Source organism: Vipera ursinii (genome assembly GCF_947247035.1).
Source record: "Vipera ursinii genome assembly, chromosome: 2".
NCBI classification, from domain to species: Eukaryota; Metazoa; Chordata; class Lepidosauria; order Squamata; family Viperidae; genus Vipera; species Vipera ursinii.
The window spans coordinates 199466186-199491255 of NC_139513.1; the positions used below are offsets into that span (position 1 = coordinate 199466186).

The following is a 25070-nucleotide window of genomic DNA, read 5'->3' on the forward strand; positions in this document are numbered from 1 at the left end:
ATAAATAGGCCAGCCTAAAATGAGACAGCTCTTCCATAAAATAAAATAAAAATAATAGAGAAAATATATGAAACAATAATTGCTTCTTTTGGCCATTTCTATGTCTGTCCGTTTATACCATTTTTTTCCTTATTGAATACACTCCTGCTGAGTATGGATATGGTTTCTTATAAGGAACTACTTAGATTGCAAGGGACTGATTGGCAACTTAAATCATTAGAGGAGTTAAGACAAGAAAACATAAGTTACTCTTGGTTTCAATATACCCAATTGAAAGCTAGGTGGAAGTCAGATCAAAAGGTTGGCATCACAATTACAGATCAAAATTTAGTAAAACAAATTAGAGATTTAAATTGTGCACATATAAAGAGGATATATAATGCTTTAATTGAATTGGATTCGGAAACGGAACTGGTTAAAGACTGTATGATAAAGTGGGCACAAAATATTCAGGAACCAATTTCGTTGGACACCTGGGAGATAATTTGGGTCAGAAATGTTAAATTTACTCAGGCTCAAAATTTAAGAGAAAATTTTTATAAAATGTTTTATAGATGGCACCTGGATCCCAAGAAGTTGTCCAACATGTATCCTAATTTACAGTCTAAATGTTGGAGATGTGGTAGTTTAGAAGCCACCTATTTTCACATGTGGTGAACTTGTAGAAATATAAAAGCTTTTTGGATCAAAATTTGGTGGAACATTCAAAAGATTTTTAAGAGAAAGATAAAGTTTTCTCTGCAATTGTTTTTATTGGGTATTGTTGTAGATTGTGTTGTTAAAGAAACTAACTTGATGTTGAACATGATAACAGCAGCACGGTTACTGGTGGGACAATATTGGAAGAAGGATAGTTTGCCCACTATAGAAGAATGGGTGTTTAAAGTTTCGAATCTTGCAGAAATGTCTAAGATTTCTGCTTATTTGAAAGATCATTCACAGGAAAGATATATTTTAGTTTGGAGGAGATGGATAAATTATATTCAGAACAAATATGGGACTAAAAAGTTCCATTTAGCTTATGAGTAGATTTTAGTGGGATATTGTTATTGGTACTTTGTTTGTAGTTATGTTAAAGGAGAGTTAAAGCACATTATGAATTTGGTTAATTGTATATTATGCATAATTTTTATTTAGAATATGATTATTGTAACTATAATCCTGTATTTAGCTCTGGGAAGTGGGGGGGGGAAGTGGGTGGGTTTGGGGCGGGAGGGATTTGTGGGTATATTGTAAAATTTTGTTTTTGTAAAACTCTTTAATAAAAAAAAGAATACACTCCTGCTGAGTACAGGTGTAATTCAATAGGAATATGACTGGCTAAGGATTACAGTTGAGCTGTGTGTATTTAATTAGACTCCAAGAAGCTTATTTCACTTCTATTATCACCATTAGGAGGGGGGAGAGAATCATAAGCACATATTCATATGCCCTTATTTGAAACAGCTTTGAAACCAGTCGTTTAAGCTGCTTGGGTAAGAAGATCTGCTCTCCCCGGCCAAAACAATAGCTTGTTGATGGATAATTGCCTTGCCGATTATAGCCTCCACACTCTACACACGGACACCATATTTGTGGCACCACGTTACTTTGCACAGCCGTTGCCTGAAAGCTCCGGAATCAGAATTTCCCCATCATGAGCATCAAGAAAGAGGAAGTCGAAACTTTCTTGGATAGCAATCCAGATTTTGCCAAGCAGTATTTTGAGAAGAAACTGGAGGGCAGAGTCTTCGGTGCCAAGATGAACGGGGAACTGTCCTCAGAAGACAGCATAGGTTTTGAGGGGATAGATGCAGTAGAAACAGACACTCTCTTTGAGCTGATACAAGACATGCAGGACAGCATCAATATGGAGAAAGTGGTCTTCAAGACCCTAAAAAGAATCAGCGCGCTCATCAATGCTGAGTGGTGCAGTCTGTTTATGTATAGGCAGCGAAACGGCACCCCAGAGCTGGCTAGCCGGCTGTTCAACATTCATAAAAACAGTACCCTGGAAGAATGTTTGGTGACCTCTGACTGTGAAATTGTTTTCCCACTGGACGTAGGTGTATTGGGGCACGTTGCTCAGACCAAGAAGACCATCAACATCAAGAATGCTCTTGAGGTAAGGCTTGAGGTTTATTTCTATTACTAATAAATGCCAAAAGAATAAAAATTAAGCAATACTCATATTTCAGAAGGATTTTAAGAAGACAGGGATTCTTTCACTATGATTTAGGGACCAGCAGCAGCACCTGGCCACCCTTGGCTGATCTCAAACAGGCAAGCAGGATCAGTCCTGGACAGCATCTGTTTGGGAGACCAAGGATGTCAGCTGGATTGAAAAGCTGCAGAAACCCCAGGAAAAGGCAGTGGCAAATTGCTTCCATATTGCACTGCATGGAGGTGTCCATTAAGTTACAGGGAGATGAGGCTGATTAGTAGGAAGTTTTACTTTTATCTAGCAGTTCCTTGTGGGCTTTCAGGAAGCCCCTGGAGATACGTCTCCCCTTGAAGAAAGAACATAGCCTTTTATATGGCTATGTTTATATGGTGGGTATGTTGTAACTGTGAGTTGTGGGGGGGGGCACGAAGGGAGGCTCAGCCAATCTCACTGTACACATGTTGTACTTTGATAATAAAAGGTCTATTCATTCATTCGTATCAAAGTAGACAACCTAATACCAACCTTGCCGACTGGCATGCCGTAAGCAAAGGATTGTGGTAATTATTCTGGAGATCATCAGGTTGCCTATCTTTGGCTAAGAAAATATGTTTTTGGAGATATAATATAATTCACAATGAGTTAAAAAAATTTCTCCCACTCTCATAATAGTTTCGTAAGAGTAATTAAGGACATTAGGTAGTTGCTTGTTAAACTAAGGAATCTGCTCCTGCAGAAATGTCCTGGTAGCTATAAATGTAACTTTCAAAAGAAGAGTAGATAACCACATGGGATTGGACTTTCAAGGGACAAAACTCTTGCTGACTGTACTGTCATCCCCAGAATTGAAGACAACATAGCCTAACTTCCATTGGTTATAAACAACAGCAGAGAGGATAATTGTCCTTATGTCATGACCTTGGTTTCCTGGATTCATCTGCCTGCCCAACTCAAAATGCTGGATAGACCTTTGGTCTGATCCAACACAGTGTGCTCATGTTCTTAATAGAAGAAAACAGTAAACATAATACAGTGGCACCTTGGTACTTAACTGCTTTGAAACTCATCAAATTTGCTACTTAATGCATTTTAACATGAAAATTTTGTCCCAATACTAATTTCTTGTTGGGTTGGTACTCAACACAAAAGCTAGAGCTTGTCAGTGTCAGCTGCCTTGTGACTCACTACATTATTCCTTGTGGGGAAAAATTGTTTGGTACTCATCATTTTTGGCATTCATCGCGCCTCCCAGTACCTATTAATTATGAGCACCGAGGTACCACTGTAGAGGCTTATTTATTACAGTGTGTGTGTGTGTGTGTGTGTGTGTGTGGCTGTGTGCCTATTTCTCTACTTGATGTGCCTAGATTGCACAAGGGCAGCAGCTCTTTAAATCAAAAGTCTGTTGCACATCACGAGTTGTAGTGTAGGAAGCCTTTTACGAATCTAAAAACAACAAGAAAAACAGAATAATTGTGTCTACATTCCTCTTCTATTCATCTATTTTTCCATCCCCTTGTTGTGGTCTAGCACAGCAAAGGTCTCTTTGTTGGCTCTCGCTTCTCTAAAGGTTAGGTTCTCTTACTTATTCTCTTTGTAATGTTATTTTTGTTGTTATTTTTTTGTTTTCCTTTCATTTGTTTTAAATTACATTCTTCAGTCTCTATGTTTCTGCCTAGACTCTTATTAGCATTTTGTTGTTCTGTACCTGTGGAATGTGCTTCCAAACCAGTTGTTTGCTCTTTCCGTCTACCACTTTGCATTTTTCCTCCTGTATTTTCTTCATGGAGTCTTCTTGATTGCCCTATGACCCATTATAGATCTTTTCTCACTCTCTCTTTCTCCCTCCATACCTTCCTTTCCAATGCCAGGGCTATGCAGCTGATTATTTCTGCCATGCTGGCTGGGAGTGACAGGGCTTGTATGGGACAAACTAGAGAAAATATGGATGTTACTATAGGGATGATATGGAGCATAAGGCTATCAGCTCTGACTCTGCACTGTTATATCCAACTACTCCACCGATGGGAGGTTTAGCATCTTCTGAGTTTCTCTTGCAAGACAGATGACTTTTCTTGGAGCATGATGACATTTCCACATAAAGTTCCTTTAAAAATCTATTTAAAACATTTATATATCTGCCCGTTCTGCCCGTTCTCACACAATGACTCTTAGGTTGAACCTAGGAAGAGTGGTTCACAGCACTGGCGTTGAACTATGAATTTTCATGCCACATGACATCTTCAGGAGGGCCCATAGCAGTTTAGGGTTTCTTGCACGGTATCAGTTCTATATCTATCTTTTCAATTCCAGTCCAAAGTGACTTTTTGCTGCAAGTGCATATAGAAACTTTCTACCTTATTCCCATCCCTCATCTATAAGTGGAAGTAGGTTGAGTGAAACCAGCTCATCATTATCTAACTGAGCTCCTAACGGTGAACATCTCCTTTTCCTTGGTCATTGAAACATTTTATCAGAACCATCTTGTTTCCAAAGTCTGTGGAGATTCTCAGTCATCCAAATGATGGTTGTCCCAAAGGTGCTTTTTCACGAGGCAACTGGACTTTTTAAAGTTTTTCTTTGAAGACGTTTCGCTTCTCATCCAAGAACTTCTCGGAGTTGAAGAAGCTTCTTGGATGAGAAGCAAAACGTCTTCAAAGAAAAGCAAGGAAGTCCAGTTGCTTCGTGAAAAAAGCATCTTTGGGATAATCTTGTTTCAAGCAACCTGAAGGTTGTATGATCAAGTGATTTTGAAGAATTGCAGAAATTGGAAGGGATCCTGAAGAGGATCTGAATCAGTAAAATATGATTGATGCACAAGAAGGACCATGCCTCTAGACGCCTCTTATTTGGAAGCATGGGCAAGGAATTGCTCTTCTCCTATTAGTGGTCAGACATTGAAGTAGATGGGTTTTTTAGTCCAATAATACAAGGCGGTTTCTAAGTTCTTCAAAGAGTTTTCAATGCAAATTTTAGTCACCATTGAACAGTAATATTCAAAGGATTTTCAAATATAATTTGCTGACAACAATTTGCTTGAGGAAAGTTTTTCAAGTGAGAAGGGTGTGACTACATCACAAGTTAGCCATCATTTTCATTTCAAAAGCACTTCCACACTGATACTGGCTTCCCTCTCCAAACCCACAGAAACAGGCTGAAGCTAACCAGGATTTTTCACGCTACAGTTGACCTTGAAATCTTGAGAACCAATCAATGGTTCTTCTAGCTGATCATCTGGAGAACAGTGTCCCTACTGTTGCCATTCATTGGGTAAACATTACTGTTGCTAAGAGGAGGAAGCTGTCAGGACCCATCTCCCTGCTAAAAAAAGAAATAGATAGTCCTAAATGAGGGTGGGAGGGGGAGAGCCTAGGAGATGAGAAATGGAAAATGACTCACCTGCATTAAGCTCCTCAGAATATCAGCCTCCCAAGTTAGAAACTAGATCCATTCCATGTGCTGTCTTGCAGTTGATCTGGAAGTAAATTAACTTGGTTAATCAAGGACAACAGAGTGGAACCAACAAAACTGTTGTGGCAGGAATAGTGCCTTCGGGGAAGTACCTGAGTGGAAAACTGTTGGAGAACAACCATCCCAGTCGGGAGCAGACCAAAGGGGAGAAATTAGTGTGGAATCCTTAGGTAAACCCGAGAGGCAAGGTCCGATCCCCTCATTCCACCCTGAATGCCACTGAGCCTTATTTAGTCTTTCCCAGGTGAAAACTACTAGTCTGGGGAAATTCCTGTAGAATGGACATACAACAATAAAGTAGCTTATTTGAATCCTACACATGTGGGCCTGAATGTTACAGCCTGACAAAAACAAAAGTACCGGCAGTCCTCAACTTATAACAGTTTATTTAATGACCGTTTGAAGTTACAACGGCACTGAAAAAAGTGAATTATGACCGTTTTTCACAACTATGACCATTTCAGCATCTTCATGGTCACATGATCAAAATTCAGACACTTGGCAACTGACTCGTATTTATGACAGCAGCAATGTCCCGGGGTCATGTGATCCCCTTTGGCGATCTTCTGAAAAGCAAAGTCAATGGGGGAAACCAGATTGACTTAACAACTGTATTAGTAACTTAACAACTGCAGTGATTCACTTAACAATCATGACAAGAAAGGTTGTAAAATGGAGCAAACTTCACTTAAAAACTCTCTCACTTAACAACTGAAATTTTGGGCTCAATTTGGCCATCATTCGAGGACTACTTGTGTTTCCTCCCAGAATGACAAATGTTTGTTTTGTTACATGACACAAATATAAAACTTCTTTCCAGTCTTAAAATTCAGATTGTGTCCTTTCATATCTGCATGCATACACAAATCAGTCTTACTAATTTCAAATCCCTGGAGTCCATGAATGGTTTCTGCTGGGATTACCTCATTGTTAAGTATGCTTTCATAACCAGGTCATTTGCTCATGGATACAGTTGGTAAGGTAAACAAATAGTGCATCCCACATGGAATTAAAACCAGCTTGATTCCCCTTTCCCTGAGACATGACATTTTAAACAGCCTTTATTGTGTAATTTGCCCTTCCGCAGTTGAATGCCCTCTAGATGTGTTAAGAAGACAGCAGCTTCCAAATTTCCCCTGGAGTATTTATCATAGTTAATTTCCAACAGATCTCTATGGCATCCAGTTGAGTAAAGTGGTAGATTTTTACTTTGAAGGATGTAGAACCTTACTGGCAAACATATAATTTGCAAATGAAAGGAGACCAATTGTGAGTCCATGGACAGGCAATGCTAAGCCCAGATACTTAAGAATCATTGTAAAAAAATCTCAAACATGGTTTTTCCCCAGGATGGTTGTAGCTTTGCTGCAGATCAGTTCCAAATTTGTATTAAAACTCCTCTCATTCAGTGTGATCTGCATATTGATGTCTCCCTGTCAAAGCACCTTTGGAGGACAATCTACCTAACATGGCAACACTGTTTTAATGGTATTTTAGAAGTCATGCAAAGATGTTTTTGGAACAAAAAATAATAATCAAACACAATTTCTATATAATTGTATATGCTATATTAAGAAGGGTGAAAAAAGGCTAGGCTGGTAAGTTAGATGCTACGTTTTCTAATTTCTTTTTTTTAAAAAAAAACACAGTGTCAACAGTTTAGTACATTTGTTGATGAACTCACTAAGTCTACTACGAAGAACATTCTTGCAACACCAATAATGAATGGCAAAGATGTGGTTGCTGTAATCATGGCCATGAATAAGATTGGAGGTCCTTTTTTCACCACTGCAGACCAAAATGTAAGTACTAGTGTCTTCTGAGACATTCTCTAGTCCCCAATAAAGGTAAAGGTAAAGGTTCCCCTGCACATGCGTGCTAGTCGTTTCCGACTCTAGGGGCCAGTGCTCATCTCTGTTTCAAAGCCGAAGAGCCAGCGCTTGTCCGAGGACGTCTCCATGGACATGTGGCCGGCATGACTACATGCCAAAGGCGCACGGAACGCTGTTACCTTCCCGCCGTAGTGGTCCCTATTTTTCTACTTGCATTTTTACATGCTTTCGAAGTGCTAGGTTGGCAGAAGCTTGGACGAGTAACAGGCGCTCACTCTGTTACGCGGCACTCGGGATTTGACCCACCAAACTGCCGACCTTCTGATCGACATGCTCAGCATCCTAACCCACTGAGCCACCGTGTCCCTATATGTACATTTAAATATCTACATTTAAATGTAACCTCATTGCCATATGTTGTGTAACTGAACAAAAAAATTTTTTATGTCTCAGCTGTTCCTGAAGTATCTCAATTTTGCCTCCTTGAACCTGAAAATTTATCATCTGAGCTATCTTCACAATTGTGAAACACGAAGAGGTCAGGTGAGGAAACTTCTCTCCAGTTTTCACCTCAAACTCTTTACTAGATCTCTCTCTCTCTCTCTCTCTCTCTCTCTCTCTCTCTCTCTCTCTCTCTCTCTCTCTCTCTCTCTCTCTCTCTCTCTGTGTGTGTGTGTGTGTGTGTGTGTGTGTGTGTGTGTGTAGAAGAAGGCACTAAATTTAAAAAAAAATTGACATGAACATCTTCTATTGAATGGCTTTCAGAAATTACGGACCCGGTCTCTTAAAGTTGACAAAACCAGAACAGGACCTCAAAAAACCTTATTAATTTAATTTAATTTAATTTTAATTTATTGAGATTTCTATACCGCCCTTCTCCCAAAGGGACTCAGGGTGGTTCACAGGGCATAAATATAAATGATAATACAAAAATTAAAAGACAATTAAATCAATGCCCAAGTTAAAACAAGAATAATAAAACAAGCCTATAAAAAACCCATGTACCCCCATCAGGCCAGACCCGCTAGTTCAAATAAATGGGTCTTCAACCCGCGACGGAAGGATCGGAGGTCTGATGCCGTCCGGAGCTCAACCGGCAGTTGGTTCCATAATGCCGGAGCACCCACAGAGAAGGCCCTCCCCCTGGGGGCCACCAGTCGACATTCCTTGACAGGAGGCACCCTGAGGAGGCCCTCTCTGTGGGCGCGCACAGGGCGGAGGGGAGTCGACGCCGGCAGCAGGTGGTCCTCGAGGTATCGCGGACCCATGCCATGTAGGGACTTAAAGATCATAACCAAAATAAAATCAAAATAAGGTGAACCTTTTCTTTCTTCTTATATTTCTTGGCTCTTGGCCTTCTCTCTCTTCTTAGTTCCAGAATCTGGAATGGCTCAGTTTTCTGCACAGGTGTCGCTTAACATGTGGCCAGAATCAAGGAATGAACATAGAACATAGAAAAATAGAGTTTGAAGGGACAGAGGCTTCCTAGACCAACCCTCCTGTTTGAGCAGGAGACCCTATACCATTTCAGACAAATGGTAGCTTAGTTTCTTTTTCAAAGCCTCCAGTGATGGAGCACCCATTTCTTCTGAAGGAAATCTATTCCATTGGTTGATTGCTCTCACCATGCGGAAATTTCTCCTTAGTTCCAGGTTGCTTCTCTCCTTGATTAGTTTCCATTCATTGTTTCTCATCTTGCCTTCTGGTGCTTGGGAAAATAGTTTGACCCCTCCTCGTCTTTGTAGGAGCCCCTCACATATTAGAATGAATTATAACAGTAGACTGATTAAAGGTCAAATTGCATTAAAAAATGCATCAATGTGGGATCTGAGTATTTTCAGAAACTCACTGGAAAATGAGCCACCAAGAGGCAATGTGCCATTTTTGTATCCTCAGCATTTGTAGGAATATTAAAAACCAAAGAATTTAAAAGGCTATTATATTCTACAGGTACAGAAGTTAAAGTTGTTTCTGCTTTGCCCATAAACAGTATTTTTCACAAATTGAAATGAGAAGGGTTAGATGAAAGCACAAAGCTATAGCCTCAGTTAGAAAAAACTTTTAAGCTTTTAAAATGGTAAACTGGCTTCATAATAATAGACATGTTTGTAAAACCATCCAATGTATTTGGATTATTTAAGAAGAAAGTGCTAATTCTGAGGAAGGAGAAATTTTAAGCTCTCACAAAAGACGGTCATTTTTTAAAAGAATCTTGACTTATCAAGAAACCAAATAATTTCACAATGTCTGGATGGATGGATGGATGGAGAGAGATTTCCAACTTAAACTTGTCCATTCCTATTAGCCTGCAATTAGATTTTCTGTTAAGAAAAACTTATTTATGTCTCCATGCTGTTGAGAATTTATGGTTTCTTGGTGGTGTAAGGGAGAACTTTTCCTTTTGCTTTTTCATAATTTATTTTTATAATTTGAGGGAGGGAGGGAGGGAGGGAGCAAGCAATTCTTTAATGTGCAATCAAGGCTGAGCTTTCGTAGGATTTTGCTGTAATAGTCAACTCTGCAAAAGACTTTATACCAAAATGCTGCTATAAAAGTCATTTCAAATGCCTTCAGCTTTTTACTAAAAGGTTTCTTTATAATTTCAACACCATTCACCATCTTCTTCCAGGTGCGGTTATAATATATCAGTTATTTAAGATAGGCAAAAGAAAGACTTCCGGTGGCTCCGCCGGCGCCGGAGACAGCCTTCCCGGGCTGCCCGTGGCTCAGCTGTGTGATTTTCGCCCGAAACAGCGCCGATCAGCTGTTCGGGCGAATTTGAAGCCCCCTCCTCGGGAGAAGAGGAGGGGGTGAGCTCCCAGGTAGGGGTAGAGTTCTCCAGGGCTGCCTGAGCTTTGAGCTTGGGCGGCTGAAGGATTGAACTCCCCCGTAGCCTGGGTTGCTCCCAGCTGGCCAGCGTCTCTGCTCTGGATTTTATGGAGCAGAGCCAGGCGTCTGTGACCATCCCTGCCTGAAGGAAAGACTATGAAAGGAAAAGAGCAGGCAGAGCGGTACAAGAGGGAAAGATGAAGAGGATTATTTTATTCTACTCTCGAGCTTGATGGACTTTTTCTAAAACTTAAAGTGAAAGTGCGTCACAACTGTAAGTAAAAGATGGCGGCTAAACCTCCTCCTAAAACTTTCCGGAGTGCAGGAAATTCTCCGGTGCAACAACATTCATTATTGCAGGCGCTGCATTCTTCTGATGTATTGACATTGAAGGATCTTGAAAAGCATACCCAGTTAATTTTGGAATCAATGGGTGTTAAATTTCTACAGATGGAGGAGAAATTGCAGAAATTGGAGGAGAGAATGGAAGAGAGGATGGAACAGAAATTTAGAGAGATGAAGGTAGACATTTTGACTTCAGTGCATAAAGTAGCTGTATGTGTGGAAGATCTGGAGGAAAAAGTGGAAGATTTGACTCAAAAGAATGCTATATTAGAAGCAAAAGTATTGGAAATTGAAGAGTTAAAAGACAAAATGGATAACGAACTGAGTCTGGCTCAATTTTACCAGATGCAGTTTGCTGTTAGAATTAGAGGTTTAAAAGAGAATATTAAGGAAGACCTAAAGCAGCTGGTCTCAGAGGCTTTTGAGGTGGTATTGAATCAGCCAGCATCTGAAATAAAACAAGGCATGGACAAAGTGTTTCGTGTGAACTCGTGGATTGCTAAACAGAGAAAGCTGCCTAGAGATGTGGTGGTTTATTTTTTAAAAAGGGAAATTAGAGATGAAGTTATACAAGCTGCCTATGATACTAAAGTTGTGATTGCTGATCAAGAAGTTCTGGTTTTAAAAGAAATTCCTCCAAAGATTTTAAAGAGAAGGAAGGACTTTATATTTCTTGTGCAAGAGCTTAAGCAACGAGATATAAGGTTCAGATGGGCGATTCCACTTGGCTTGAGCTTGACGTATGAAGGCAAAAGGTATTGTTTGGTTACTGTGAAGCAAGCGCGTGATTTTTACAACAATGTTTTAAAAGTAATCCCATCAATACTTTCGGAAGATGCAGAGGGATCTGGAGAAGGAGAATATCAAGAGGATGAAGATGGACAAACAGATGAGAAGGGTGTAGGAGGAGATCAAGCCATAAATCTTTTGGATGACCCTAGAGAACAGAGAGTGACGCGTGCTGCTTTAAAACGTTCAAAGAAGATTAAAAAATAAGACTTGCAGAAATCTATGGAACTTCTATAATGTACTTACAGCTAAGCAGTGGACAATGGACTAAATTTACTAAATACTTACAGTTAAGCAGTGGAACTAATGGATTAAATTTACTACAGAGGAAATGGAAGAAAGCTTTATGGGCTAATGTGGGTTAATTTGTGTAAGAATTATCTATTATAGACTATTTTGGTTAGAGAGTGATTAGGATAATAGGGATAGGTGTTTGTGGTGTGTAAATGAGAATTTGTTTAGAAAATAGACAATTGTGGAAGAATGTAGACAGTGGAGGAAGGTTTTCTGTTTTTTTTTTCTTTTTTAACATGAATGACGCTAGTTTTTTTTTATCTTAGTTTTCTATATATATTTAATATTATTAAGGATTGGTTTATTTTATATAAGCTAGAGAGTGATGGATTTTAGAGTTTATAGTTGTTAGTATATGATTGTTTATGATTGTTTTTTTTTTTAGATATATACCTTGTATTTAGCTCTGGGAAGTCAGGGGGGGGGTAGGGGGGAGGGGGGGAAGTAGGGGGGAAGGAGGGTGGGAAAGGGGGGAGTTAGGGGGGGGAGGGAGAGGGGGAGGGGGGAGGTAGGGGGGGAGGAGGGCAGGGGAAGGGGGGTTTTTTAAAGGAAAACTGTATTTTAAAACTTTTCAATAAAAAAAAAAAAGATAGGCAAAAGAAAGAAACACTGCAGGGATTCCTTTATTGCTGCAATATTCCTTTACTGAATAAAAGAATCTTCTCTACTATGTCTTATACCACTCAAAATCAAGGCTGGTTTCTGTTGATCTTTTTCTCATGCCTTCTGTTTTCTCTGGACTGAGTAAACATTTCTGACACTCCCTTAACAAGTTGATTATTCTTTGTTCCTTCCTAAGACCAGGCCCATATCCTTTCACATAATAGAAAACAAGTATCAGTCATAATTTATTTCAGTCCATGATCAGAATTCCAAAGACACATATTTGAATGATGTTTACTCTGCTGGACCATTTTTGATGGGTTTGTGTTTTGTTTTGTTTTTAAAGTGAGCTTTGGAACATTTTTAAAATATCTACACTATTCAGTATCTATTCGAAGTATTTACCATTTTAGACAGATGCTGAATAGAAAATATAAATACTGAAGCGGCTGAAACAATCTTGCAGCATGAAGGATATTGTTCATACTGTTTGCCTAATCAAGTTCAGGAAATTCCAGCAAGAGGGATAAACAGATCTTAAGTTGTTCGTGTTTTTTTCTATGCATTACATGGTGCATGCTGAGAAGGACATGGCTTCATATTAGTGCCTGACCACTCAGCATCTTAAATACTTGGTCATGATTCAAAAACTTAAAATGATTTTCTATAAGTATCCTAGGTACTTCTCAGTTCCACTCATAAACTCTCAGATTTCTCTGGTTACCACCCATTTTTCTATTTTCATCTATATACAGTGGTACCTTGGTTCTCATCAATAATTGGTTCCGGGAAGCACGATGAGTCCCATACAGATTTTTCCCATAAGGTAAAATGTAATAAGTCACAAGGCAGTCGACACCGACAAGTTCTAGCTTGTGCATCCAGTACTAAACAAATGATGAGTGCTGGGACAACATTTTCATGTTAAAATGCATTGAGTACCAAATTTGATGAGTTTCAAAACTGTTGAGTGCCAAGGTACCACTGTACTGCTGTTTTCTCTACTATCAACCTGTTGTGTGCCCATTGGAGTCTTCCAATCTGATTGGTGGCATACAAAAATCATATTCGTACATCCCCCTGCATCCATATGATTGCATATCCATATGCGTATAGTTGAGTATCCATAGTATGCAATCATCATCACACACATACAACACATGTATTTATATACAATCATCATCATCATTCCCTTTCTCTTCCACACAAACACACACACACACACACATATGTGTTTGTATGTGGGTGGGTGTGTAAAAAATATTATTGTCCTTAGGAAGATTCGAATATCACATACCAAACGAGTGAGGAAGTGTTTAAAAGAAAACGATAATGAATTTTAACATTTGATGTAATTTATATAATAAATTATGTATGAAGCCTGGCTTAACTTTGTCTCATGTAGTCCTAATTTGTATTAAGACAGAAAGAGAGAGAAATCAGAAATGGTGCTTTTGAATTCAGTAGACTATCTAGGCAATTTATCTTACCAGCTTTGCTCCTCTGCAGGTTTTACTGTGGTCAGCCAACAAAGTATTTGAGGAACTAACTGACATCGAAAGACAATTCCACAAATCTTTCTACACAGTGAGAGCTTATTTGAACTGTGACAGGTATTCAGTAGGTCTTCTGGATATGACTAAGCAAAAGGTAAATTGTTCCTAAGTGTGGCTCAATATAAACCTGTCTATTTCAGTTCCACAAGTTTTCATGTCCTCTTATGTCAAACTCTTTGTGCAGCAAAATCAGAATGAAACAAAATACCGCAACATTTACAGGGGTATTATCTGCTATTCTTTGAAATAGTTCTCTAGCATATTTAGTTTTGATGGAAGAGAATATTTGTAGCTCCGGGTTGAACCGTGGGGTCCTTGGTACTAACTTAGCTTGGTGGTTTTCTTGCGCATGTCTCATTACCAAACTAGACAACATCATCAGTCCTGGAGCAACCAAGCTCAGAGAGTACCGAGGACCCCATATTCAGTTTTACAAGTTGGCCTTTCTGCATACAAATTATGTGCTCAGTCATTGAAATACAGCATTTGCCTGCCACAGTTTCCCACAGAATGGTGCAAGTCAAACAAACGTTTTGGAACATTTTTCCAATTTTGTATCAGTTTATTGGTTAAATTCATTTATTATTTCCATGCCAGTGGTAACAGCTCATTTTTTTTCACAAGAGATGATGGGGGGGGGGGAAATTGGGATTTTTCATATGCAAAGTTCATGTACTTAAATTTCAGAATTTGCTTGAGTTACTTGGATTTCAGGAAGGGAAAAAATGATGCAAATGTTCAAAGACTCCATTATAACACAGATGAAAAATTGCAAACCTAATCCTCCAGAATCTACCATACAGTGCTAAAAATAATGTCAAAAGAACATCTGTTTGGAAAAGATATTTCTCCAAACTAAAAAAAAAGGTATATTAGGAATTTATTTATTTATTTATTTTATTTTATTTTATTTATATACCGCCCTTTCCCTGAGGACTCAGGGCGGTTTACAGGGAATTAAAAATCAAAACATACAAAAGTTAAAAACCAGTTAAAAATATTAAATTCACCCTGTACATTTAAAAACCCCAGTTAAAATTTTCTCCTCAGCCTGGGCCCGAGAGCTCGAAGAGCCAGGTCTTCAGGCCCCGGCGGAATGATCGGAGGTCGGGGGCAGTCCTCAGCTCCACCGGCAGCTGGTTCCAGAGGGCAGGCGCTCCCACTGAGAAGGCCCTATCCCTGGGTATCACCCGCCGGCAATCTCTCACCGGCGGAACCCTGAGCAGACCCTCCCTGTGGGAGCGCACTGGGCGAAGGGCGTTTGATGCCGGCAGCAGGTGTTCCCTCAAATATCCCGGACCCAGGCCATGTAGGGCTTTATAGGTGATAACCAGCACCTTGAATTTCACCCGGAGGGCAACCGGAAGCCAATGCAGCTCGCGGAGTAGAGGTGTTACATGGGAGTATCGGGAAACCCCCATTACAACTCGCGCGGCCGCATTCTGCACCAGTTGAAGCCTCCGAGTGGTCTTCAAGGGCAGCCCCATGTAGAGAGCGTTACAGTAGTCCAAATGGGAGGTCACAAGCGCATGAGTGACTGTGCGTAGGGTGTCTCGGTCCAGATAGGGACGCAACTGGCGCACCAGGCGAACCTGTGCAAAAGCCCCCCTGGTCACGGCTCCTATGTGATCTTCAAAATTGAGCCGTGAATCCAGGAGGACGCCCAAGTTGCGAGCCCTATCAACGGGGGGTAACACCTCACCCCCCATCATTAGAGGTGGAATAACATGGTTAACCCGAGACGCCGATATGCACAGCCACTCAGTCTTGGCGGGATTGAGACGAAGCCTGTTTCTCCCCATCGAGACCTGAACCGCCTCCAGGCACCGGGACATCACGGTGAGGGCATCACTGGGTTGGTTCGGGGTGGAAAGAAAAAGTTGGGTATCATCAGCATACTGGTGATACCCCACCCCAAAACCACGAATGATCTCGCCCAGCGGCTTCATGTAGATGTTGAACAGGAGAGGTGAGAGAACCGACCCCTGAGGAACTCCACAAATGAGAGACCTCGGGGCGGATCTCTGCCCTCCTGTCAACACCGACTGCGAGCGGCCCCGGAGGTAGGAGGAGAACCACCGCAGAACGGTGCCTCCCACTCCCAACCCCCCGAGACGCCGCAGCAGGATACCATGGTCGATGGTATCGAAAGCCGCTGAGAGATCTAATAGGACCAGGACAGAGGAACAACCCCTGTCCCTAGCCCTCCAGAGATCATTCACCAGTGCGACCAATGCCGTCTCCGTGCTGTGTCCAGGCCTGAAGCCCGATTGGTACGGGTCCAGATAATCAGTTTCCTCCAGGAACAGAGGGAGCTGATGCGCCACCACACTCTCAACAACCTTCGCCAGAAAGCGAAGGTTGGAGACTGGACGATAGTTGTTTAAAACAGCCGGGTCCAGAGCAGGCTTCTTGAGGAGGGGTCTCACCACCGCCTCCTTCAAGGTGGCAGGGAAGACACCCTCCTTCAAAGAAGCAGTTATTACTGCATGGAACCAGCCTCGTGTTCCCTCCCGAGCCGCATAAGCTAGCCAGGAGGGGCACGGATCCAACAAACAGGTGGTGGAGCTCAGTCTCCCCATGATCCTGTCCACATCATCAGGGGAAACAGGGTCGAACTCAGTCCAGATAACATGCTCAAGACCGCCTGATTCCTCCACATCAGACTCTGCCCAGTCAGAGTCCAGGCCGGTCCGGATCCGAGCGATTTTGTCCGCCAGATGATGACTAAACTCCTCGGCTCGTTCTACATTTTAAAATGTTTTTCTCTTATGGCAAAATTGACTGTTTTGATTAAAGAAAAAGAATACAAGTACCTTCGTTCCTACATGGAGACCGCTTTCAGACTTTGTGCTCGAGGTGGCCAAGAATGAAACTTTGATTTTGGGTTTCACCAATTAGATTGGCCAGTTTTTACTATTGTGAAAAAGCAAAAAGTCGAGGCTCAGCGTTAATGCTTTATTCTACTGTAACAGGGGAAGTCAGAAGTCAATCTCTTTTTCTTCTTTTTTTTCCCTTTACCTCCCTTTCTTCTCCCTTTTTCCTCCCCACTGTGTCCTACTATTTGCTTTGTATTTTACTTTACATCTTAATAAAATTATTTTTAAAAAATCTATTTCTCTTATAACTTTTCTTTCACTTCCTAGGAATTCTTTGACTTGTGGCCAGTACTAATGGGTGAAGTTCCACCTTATTCAGGACCTCGAACGCCAGACGGCAGAGTAAGTTACTAACCAGATAAAAAATCTTTCTGTGTTTGCTCTCTTGTTATAAATCTCAACTCTCGTTTCTGTGTTTTGTAGGAAATTACCTTTTATAAGGTCATTGATTATATTTTACATGGAAAGGAAGAGATCAAAGTTATCCCGTAAGTAAAGTAAAATAATTGCAGTGGCGGCATTGATACAAAGTTGTATGCAGTTATTTCCTCCAATCTACTCTACAGAACGCTGTTGTTCAGTCCAATTCTTCGCAACTCCATGGACTATAGCACGCCAGGTCTCCTGTCCTCCACTGTCTCTTGGAGTTTACCCAAATTTATGTTCATTGCACCAATGATATTATCTAACCCTCATTCTACAGAATACAAGATCATTTTTAATACATATTTTTTTTTAAAAAACAGCGCATTGTTGTGAGTAGCACCATCTCCATGGTGCCCTTCAGATGTGTTGAAATTGTATTTCCAACCGGCATTATTAATTGAGAATTATTTGGGAATTTCTAGAGCTATAGTCTTTACCATCTGGAGAGCATCAAGCTGAGAAGAAAAAACTGGAATGCTGTGACTGAGCTGAGATGTTCATTCACTTATAAAAATAATTAACACTCAGCCTAACATATTTTACACCTTTTTAGGGGAATATGTAATACACCCCCTCTAATTTTGGTGGGAGATGAAGTTCTTCTTTTAAAAATATAAATGTATGAATTAAAGCACAGGTCCTACAATGAATCTGTAGATAATAACATCCACCATGTAAGTTAATGTGTGTGAGTGTGTGTGTGTGTACACACACACACACACACACACATTCTAAAAGTATCAGTGAAGAAAATTAAGCTGAAAATGTATCTATCTGCTGGGACACTGTAATGGTAGAGTAAAGGGAAGGGAAGAAGTAATATACAGTATAGCATCTTTGCATAGTCATAAAGCATAAAGTATCTCAAGCATTATGCCTTATATAATTCGATCAACTGGAAGTTATCTGGATAAGTAAATGTGTCAGTGACATTAAAGATATGTAAATGGATTAGACTCTGCCATGTGTTCTGTGATATAATATCAGAGAAATATCCAAAGAATATACTCTATCATGGTTTAAATAGGAAGTAATTCACTGTCTCATACAAACCTATGTAGTCCCTTCCCAGGTTTTCTTTCTATGGTTCTATGGTTCTGGGGAGTTAAAAGGAACATTTTAACATATTTCACATATTTAAAACTCTGAATGATCAACTTCCGTGCTACAATTTTTCCATGATGTTTTCATGTTTTCAGTTGATACCTGTAAAACAAATTGGTTTGTTCCTAAAAATGGTGAAAATGCAGCCATATCTATAATTCATTAGGAAGTCATTCATTGTTCTTCCTTCCCTCAGTTAATTGTTCAAAATAATAGTTTTTGCAGAGACTACTTTAAAAAGCATGTAAAGAAAGAACAGGAAAGTGGATAGACTTAGCTGCATTCCTTTCCTATCCAAGCCAAATTTTTCATAGTTTTTTCCCCCCCTTTTAGAAATCCCAAGGAAGATCACTGGGCACTGAGTAGTGGCCTCCCTACTTATGTAGCAGAAACTGGCTTTGTAAGTATTTATGATGACATTGTTGCATAACTCAAGAGTACTTTGGCCAAGAACTAAAGATCTACCTGATAAATTCTTCATGGATAATCTGGGCTTATTTTCCCAAATAGGAACTATCTTGGAATCAAAGAGAAGTTTCAGTAGCCACTCATTGTATGAAGATGGCCTGAATTTTTTTAAAACAATGAAATATGTATAAATTCTTGGATCAAAGTCATAATATGTCCACCATATGCATTTGCAGTTTTTATTTAATTTTAAAAATAGCAAAATGTATATTGACACATATTTTTTCTCTCTACAATTTTTCAGATTTGCAATATTATGAACGTAGCAGCGGATGAAATGTTTACATTTCAGGTATTGTAAGCCTGTTCATAAGAGTTTTATATTTGCTCTCCTGGCACCAGGTGTGAATAACCAACAGAGTTCAAGCTAACTATTTTATTATGTTCTGCCTATAATACAGGAATCCTCCCAGTCTGACAACCTACTCCTGGGAACAATTAGATAAAGTTCCAAAGGAACTTAGGGAGGGTCAGTCCTAGCCCCTTTGAAAGTGTGCAGTGACTCAAGGCTAGCTTTGTGCTTGATCCCTCCTCCCTGCCAGGCTGGGTGCTTCCCAACATCTGGCAAAGGGACTGTCTATATGAATAGACAATCAAATGTTCTTGAGATCTTTTGAACTACAGGCTAAATTTTTACATATTTTGGCCAACTAACATGGTCTTCCCCCCAGTTCATGTCAGAGGCACCATTTAAGAAATTTCCAGGTTGAAAGGGTTAACCAGTGACATCAACGTTGTATGGGGGACACTCATGGGATTTCTTTCAAGTCCCTGTCAAGGAGCTGGAGCAAATGATGGGAGTTCACCTCACCACACAACAGCACTCAGGTCACAAACACAGGCTTGCTAAACTCCAACCTAGCATCCTAAACATGTGAGCCACTGCGCTCTTTACTAACATAGTCAAAGTCCTCAGATTAAAGAGCAAAGCATCTAGAGCAGACATGTCAAACATAAGGCCCGGGGGCTGGATGCGGCCCGTGAAGTGGTTTCATGTGGCCCGCGAAGCCATCCTGGAAACAGTAAGGGAACGGCCCCCACTGTCTTGGCCCCGGCCCAGGCTGGCCAGGAACCAATGTACAATTTGGTGGTGGTCATCTATGCTGAAATACATTCAGTCTTAGCTCCACAAGGCCATCTGGAAACAGCGAGGGACTGGCCCGTGTCATGTCGGCACTGCCCCCTCGGCGCATGCTGGGGAGGTATCATCCTTTGTGAGGAATGAAGAAATGCACCATTGCCTGGAAGTGGCCAGCACATGGCCGTGCCTACTTCGGGCAGGCTAGGGGTTGGGCAGCATTGTGCTTCTCTTCAGATTCATGCCACCTGGCTCAGCCTCTCGGCACTGTGAATAGAGCACCCTGCTACCTGCCAAAACTGGGCAGGCTAGGGGCTGAGCAGCATTGCGCAGGTAACATCGACTCTCACACTGCTCATGGCATCCCCTTCCATAGAGCCCACCAAGCCGGATATATGAAGTAGGAGAGGGCCATGTGCTGGCCATTTCCAGCCAATGGTGCATTTCTTCATTCCTCACGAAGGATGACACTTCCCCAGCTGTGTTTCTTGCCTGTTTTTCTCTCTCCCTCATCTCAAATATTTTCCCACCACTCTGTTCTTTGGAAGGAAAGAAGGAGAGGGAAGTTCTGAGGGAAGTCCTACCTTAGTCCTGCCCAACTGCCCGTTCACCATCCCCTTGCCCCCTCCTCCTGGCCTATCCTGGGGGGTCTCCCTATTGCTAAGGAAGCTTCGGATACAAAGCCAGGTCTCCTCACATGGAGAGGGAATGGGCCTCCCTCTTGATTTTGCCCTCGTACCCATCATGAGCAACCTGACTAAGGAGAGCAAGCACAGCAGCAGCAGCCTTGAGGAGGAGGTAAATGCAGGTGGGCACCCCCTTGGTGAAGTGGGGCTGGGCTTATGCCGTGGGTGCTTGAGGGCCGGGCTAGGCATTTGACCTCCACGCCACTGTCCAGTCCCCCCCAATGGCCTGAGAGGAACAGTGAGGCTCCTCTGGTGGACCATGCCTTGGCACTTCCCTGGTCCCATCTCCTTCTGCCAGAGACCCTCAGATCTGTTCCACTCCTGCCCAGGCCCCCATAGGCCCCCTTGATAAAAATGATGTAGAGCTGGCCATGCCCACCCAGTAGGCCATACGCACTCTAGCCACGCCCACCCAGTAGGCCACACCCACCTGGCCCCCCGAGGGCAACCACAATGCTGATGTGGCCCTCAATGAAATTGAGTTTGACACCCCTGATCTAGAGCACATCAATTTGTCTATTTCTATAAAAATCATATTAAATAAAAAATGCTGCACAGATTTGTTTTAGTAACAGATTTGCATCATATAAACAGCTTTATTGTGGCTAGATCTGCAGGTAAGCACTAGATATGTTTTGTACTGACAAGCTGGTGTTTTAAGAAAGGTCCTGTTGATGACTCAGGATGGATCATCAAAAATGTTCTTTCAATGCCAATCGTCAACAAAAAAGAAGAAATTGTAGGTGTTGCTACATTTTACAATAGAAAAGATGGGAAGCCCTTTGATGAACAGGATGAAACACTAATGGAGGTAGGCATAATTAATGGACATGAAAATATAATGTGTGTTTCCCATAAAATAGTTGATTACATATACAATTCTGCAGGGGCTAATTTAACTTCTAGTGTGACAAACAGAATAAATCAACCCATTCAGCACAGTTCCATTTCTGTTGTTGCCTTGATCTTTGACTGAGAACATCCAGTGAATAAGATTAAGATTCATATTATAAATGGTGGTTTCATATTATTCCTAATATACCTCTCCTTTGTAGTTCCTTTTAGGTGCAAGCTGATATCTCACATCTTTCTTTATATTAATCTTGAACTGGCCATTGGCCGTATTCTGGAAGTTATAGTCCTCTAGAGTCTAGATGTCCTCAAGGACATTTACAGGATACCAGTTTGGGAAAAGCTTTTCTTTTTCTATTATCCTGATATCTTTCACTTATCTAAACTCCCATTGTTCCTGTTTCCTCTTAACTTTCACTTTCTTTGCCTCATATGTAATTTGTTTTGATTTTGAACTCAAATTCTATTTGGGACTCCTTATCAAAGAAACAGTCCCATATTTCCTGGATGAGCTGTTGGGTTTACACAGTCAACATTATCAACAGATTATGATTGAATATAACAGTGCCATCAATTCCACTCTCCAAAACCCTTTTTGATATCACTGCCAGTTTTGTTTGTTGGTTTTTATTTGCTATTCTCTGGCCTCAATCTATGAAGATAGCCATTTTGAGCACTTCAGTTGCACCTGAGAAGGATGGTGGTGATATACATATCCAATAATAATAGTAATAATAACCGAGAGTATTAAGAATTGAAAGCTCAGATAAAAAGAAATGGTCAGGGCAAAAAGAAGATCAGCTCCTGTTTAGCAATAAAATATTTTTGTTTTGTTTTTCAAGTCCTTAACACAGTTTCTGGGCTGGTCTGTGCTCAATACTGATACCTATGATAAGATGAATAAACTGGAGAATAGAAAGGACATTGCACGGGATATGGTGCTTTACCATGTACGATGTGACCAGGATGAACTTCAAGAGCTCTTGGTATGACTTTTAAAGATTTGGTTCTTTTCTAATTGTCTCTAGTCCTTATTTCTTGATTAAGGCAACTGTTAAGAGATTAGGGACGCGGTGGCTCAGTGGGTTAGGACGCTGAGCTTGTCAATCAGATGGTCGGCAGTTTGGCGGGTCGAATCCCGAGTGCTGCGTAACAGAGTGAGTGCCTGTTACTCGTCCCAGCTTCTGCCAACCTAGCAGTTCGAAAGCATGTAAAAATGCAAGTAGAAAAATAGGGACCACTCCGGTGGGAAGGTAACAGCGTTCCATGCGCCTTTGGCATGTAGTCATGCTGGCCACATGACCACGGAGACATCCTTGGACAAGCGCTGGCTCTTCGGCTTTGAAACGGAGATGAGCACCGGCCCCTAGAGTTGGAAACGACTAGCACACACCTTTACCTTTACCTTTAAGAGATTGAGAACTATTTAGATCTTGAGTGCTACAAGATCTGCTACAAGCTAAGCCCTGTCATTAAGCATGATTACATAACAAGCATTGAACAAGGTTGGTTAGGGTTGGTTTTTTTTTAGGAAAATGTTAAATTGTCAGAAAAATATGTTGATGGTACTGGAAGGTTGCAGGTTTTATCCATCTGCTGACTTAGATTCCAAAATATACTTCCTGTATGCTCATAACTTCAACATACCTTTGTTTTTCCACAGCCAACAAGAGAGAGGCTTGGCAAAGAAGTGAACGAATGTCAAGAGGATGAACTGATGAAACTTCTAGTGAGTGTCAATTGTTGTGAGTGGCATCCTGCCCTTCTTTTAAAGATTACAGATCTAAACTGGGACACCTTTTATTCTGTTGCACATTACATAGGAAAATATTACATGAGCAGATAAGGATGTCATGAGGTCATAGTCCAGAGGGCAGGAGAAGAAGAAATGAGTGAAAGTTAGTCAAGGGGATATCCAACTTGGAACTAAGGAAGAATTTCCTTAATCAGTGGAACAGCTTGTCTCCTGGAGTTATGGATGCTCCATCACTAGAAGTTTTCAAGAAAACATTGAACAATCATTTGTCCATGAGGAGTTAATGACTCCTGCCTTTGATTCTATGTCTTTCCTGATATGACTCCTCTGATACATATAAAGTGTGTTTTAGCGAAGTACAATATCAACCAACATTATTTGATTCAAAGTTTATTAAGCAAACACCATACAAGCCCCCCCCCAAAAAAAATTGATTGGCCATCTTCATCACAGCAGTTTTTCTAGACTTTAATGAAAACCCAGTCCTCGATTTCACCCATGCATTTTATTGAAAAGAATTAAATGTGGGTTTTTTTGCAAAAATTATTAATTTCAGCAAAGTGTTTCTTCTGTGCTAGTTCCCTAGAATTTTCCGTGCTAAACCTACTGACATATTTAGCATGAATCCAGAACCTCAGTTCACAAACTTAAGGTGGGAAATAAGGTTGGCAATGTAGATTTAGCTTTAATATGATGTAATGCCTGACAGGAAAAAAAATTATTCCACATTTTTATAGAAGCAATTTACTGAGGAAAACACTGACCTCATTTGCTTGTAATAGTCATGGATTACAAATATTGGCCATGGCTCATTGCAGGAATTGACATTTATATGCAAACACATGTATGCACTAAAGGTAGCATGGCAGGAAACCAGGGACCCAGAAACAGACAAGACAGTTATTTAAACGCAACACAAATGCCACCAAGAATCCAGAGCAAAAAACTGGCTGTGAGGAGTCGTCCTATCTGCCCATATCACTGTGAGATTGTAGATGATCACAAGCTCTGATCAATTGCAAAAAAGATAACTACAAGGAATGGATCTGTAAATGGTTTGCTTAATTAACCAGAGCTTACAGAAACTACAGTTCCATTTTTCCAAACATTACCAAATCAATATCTTGGGAAAGTAACCCACACTGGCGGGTTCAGTGGGTCCAGTCCCTCGCCACGCGCTCCAGAGGATGGGAGCCAGCAGCTGCCCCTCAGCAGGCCTGCCGACGCTGTGTTCTCCTGCCGGCACCAGCGTCGGCCTTGATGCAGGAAGCATGGCGTGGAGTCCTTCGGGAATAGGGCGGTATAGAAATCTAATTAAATAAATAAATAAAACTAAATGCTGACAAAGCTATTCTGAAGGACAGGAATTGAACAAAGTTTGGTTTTGTGTATTCAACTTATGCACTGTTTGCTAATTCATGAAGTAGCATTAGATGCAAGCATAGTCACTGTTTTTATGGGAGTTCAGAGAGCAAAGCTTGCTGCTTCCACTCTGGAATCTAAACTAGAAGTGTTATTCTTTATTTCCTTCCCCCCTAGAAAGAAATACTTCCAAATCCTGAAGAATGTGAAATCTACGCCTTTCACTTTTCTGATTTTGAATGGACTGAACTTGATCTTGTAAAATGTGGCATTCAAATGTATTATGAGCTTGGAGTGGTGAAAAAATTCCAAATTCCACAGGAGGTAAATGGCAACTTTTTTTGCAGGCCCCTCCTCAAATATAAATACATTTTTAAAAATTAGTAATGAGCACACTCTGGCTTTGCACCCATCCCCTGTTAAGTGGACAGTGGCATTTTGAACTTTCTACAAATGGGTTGTCTTTTTAAAAACGATTTGTCTGCTTGCATTATATCCCACATTTCCTTCAGTAGTTCAAAGCTGAATTAATAGCTTTTCTCCTCCAAATTTTCCGACAACTCTAGGAAATAGATTGGGCTGAGAGGGGGTTACTTA

The 25070-nt window shown here is 40.8% G+C and overlaps 1 protein-coding gene across 1 annotated transcript in view; it reads left to right on the forward strand.

Moving 5' to 3' along the window:
- Nucleotides 1–1636: 1636 nt before the first annotated feature.
- The window catches only part of PDE6B (phosphodiesterase 6B), a gene marked incomplete at both ends in the record, with an annotated part of 45010 nt that continues 21576 nt past the window's right edge, over nucleotides 1637–25070 (forward strand). Inside the window, 12 exons of the mRNA XM_083353477.1 lie at nucleotides 1637–2104; nucleotides 7264–7416; nucleotides 7900–7989; nucleotides 13816–13956; nucleotides 17009–17083; nucleotides 17165–17229; nucleotides 18605–18671; nucleotides 18984–19031; nucleotides 21165–21314; nucleotides 22198–22341; nucleotides 23019–23084; nucleotides 24651–24797. Coding sequence (XP_083209603.1) covers nucleotides 1637–2104; nucleotides 7264–7416; nucleotides 7900–7989; nucleotides 13816–13956; nucleotides 17009–17083; nucleotides 17165–17229; nucleotides 18605–18671; nucleotides 18984–19031; nucleotides 21165–21314; nucleotides 22198–22341; nucleotides 23019–23084; nucleotides 24651–24797 — 1614 coding nt within the window. The remainder of the gene's footprint in view (nucleotides 2105–7263; nucleotides 7417–7899; nucleotides 7990–13815; nucleotides 13957–17008; nucleotides 17084–17164; nucleotides 17230–18604; nucleotides 18672–18983; nucleotides 19032–21164; nucleotides 21315–22197; nucleotides 22342–23018; nucleotides 23085–24650; nucleotides 24798–25070) is intronic.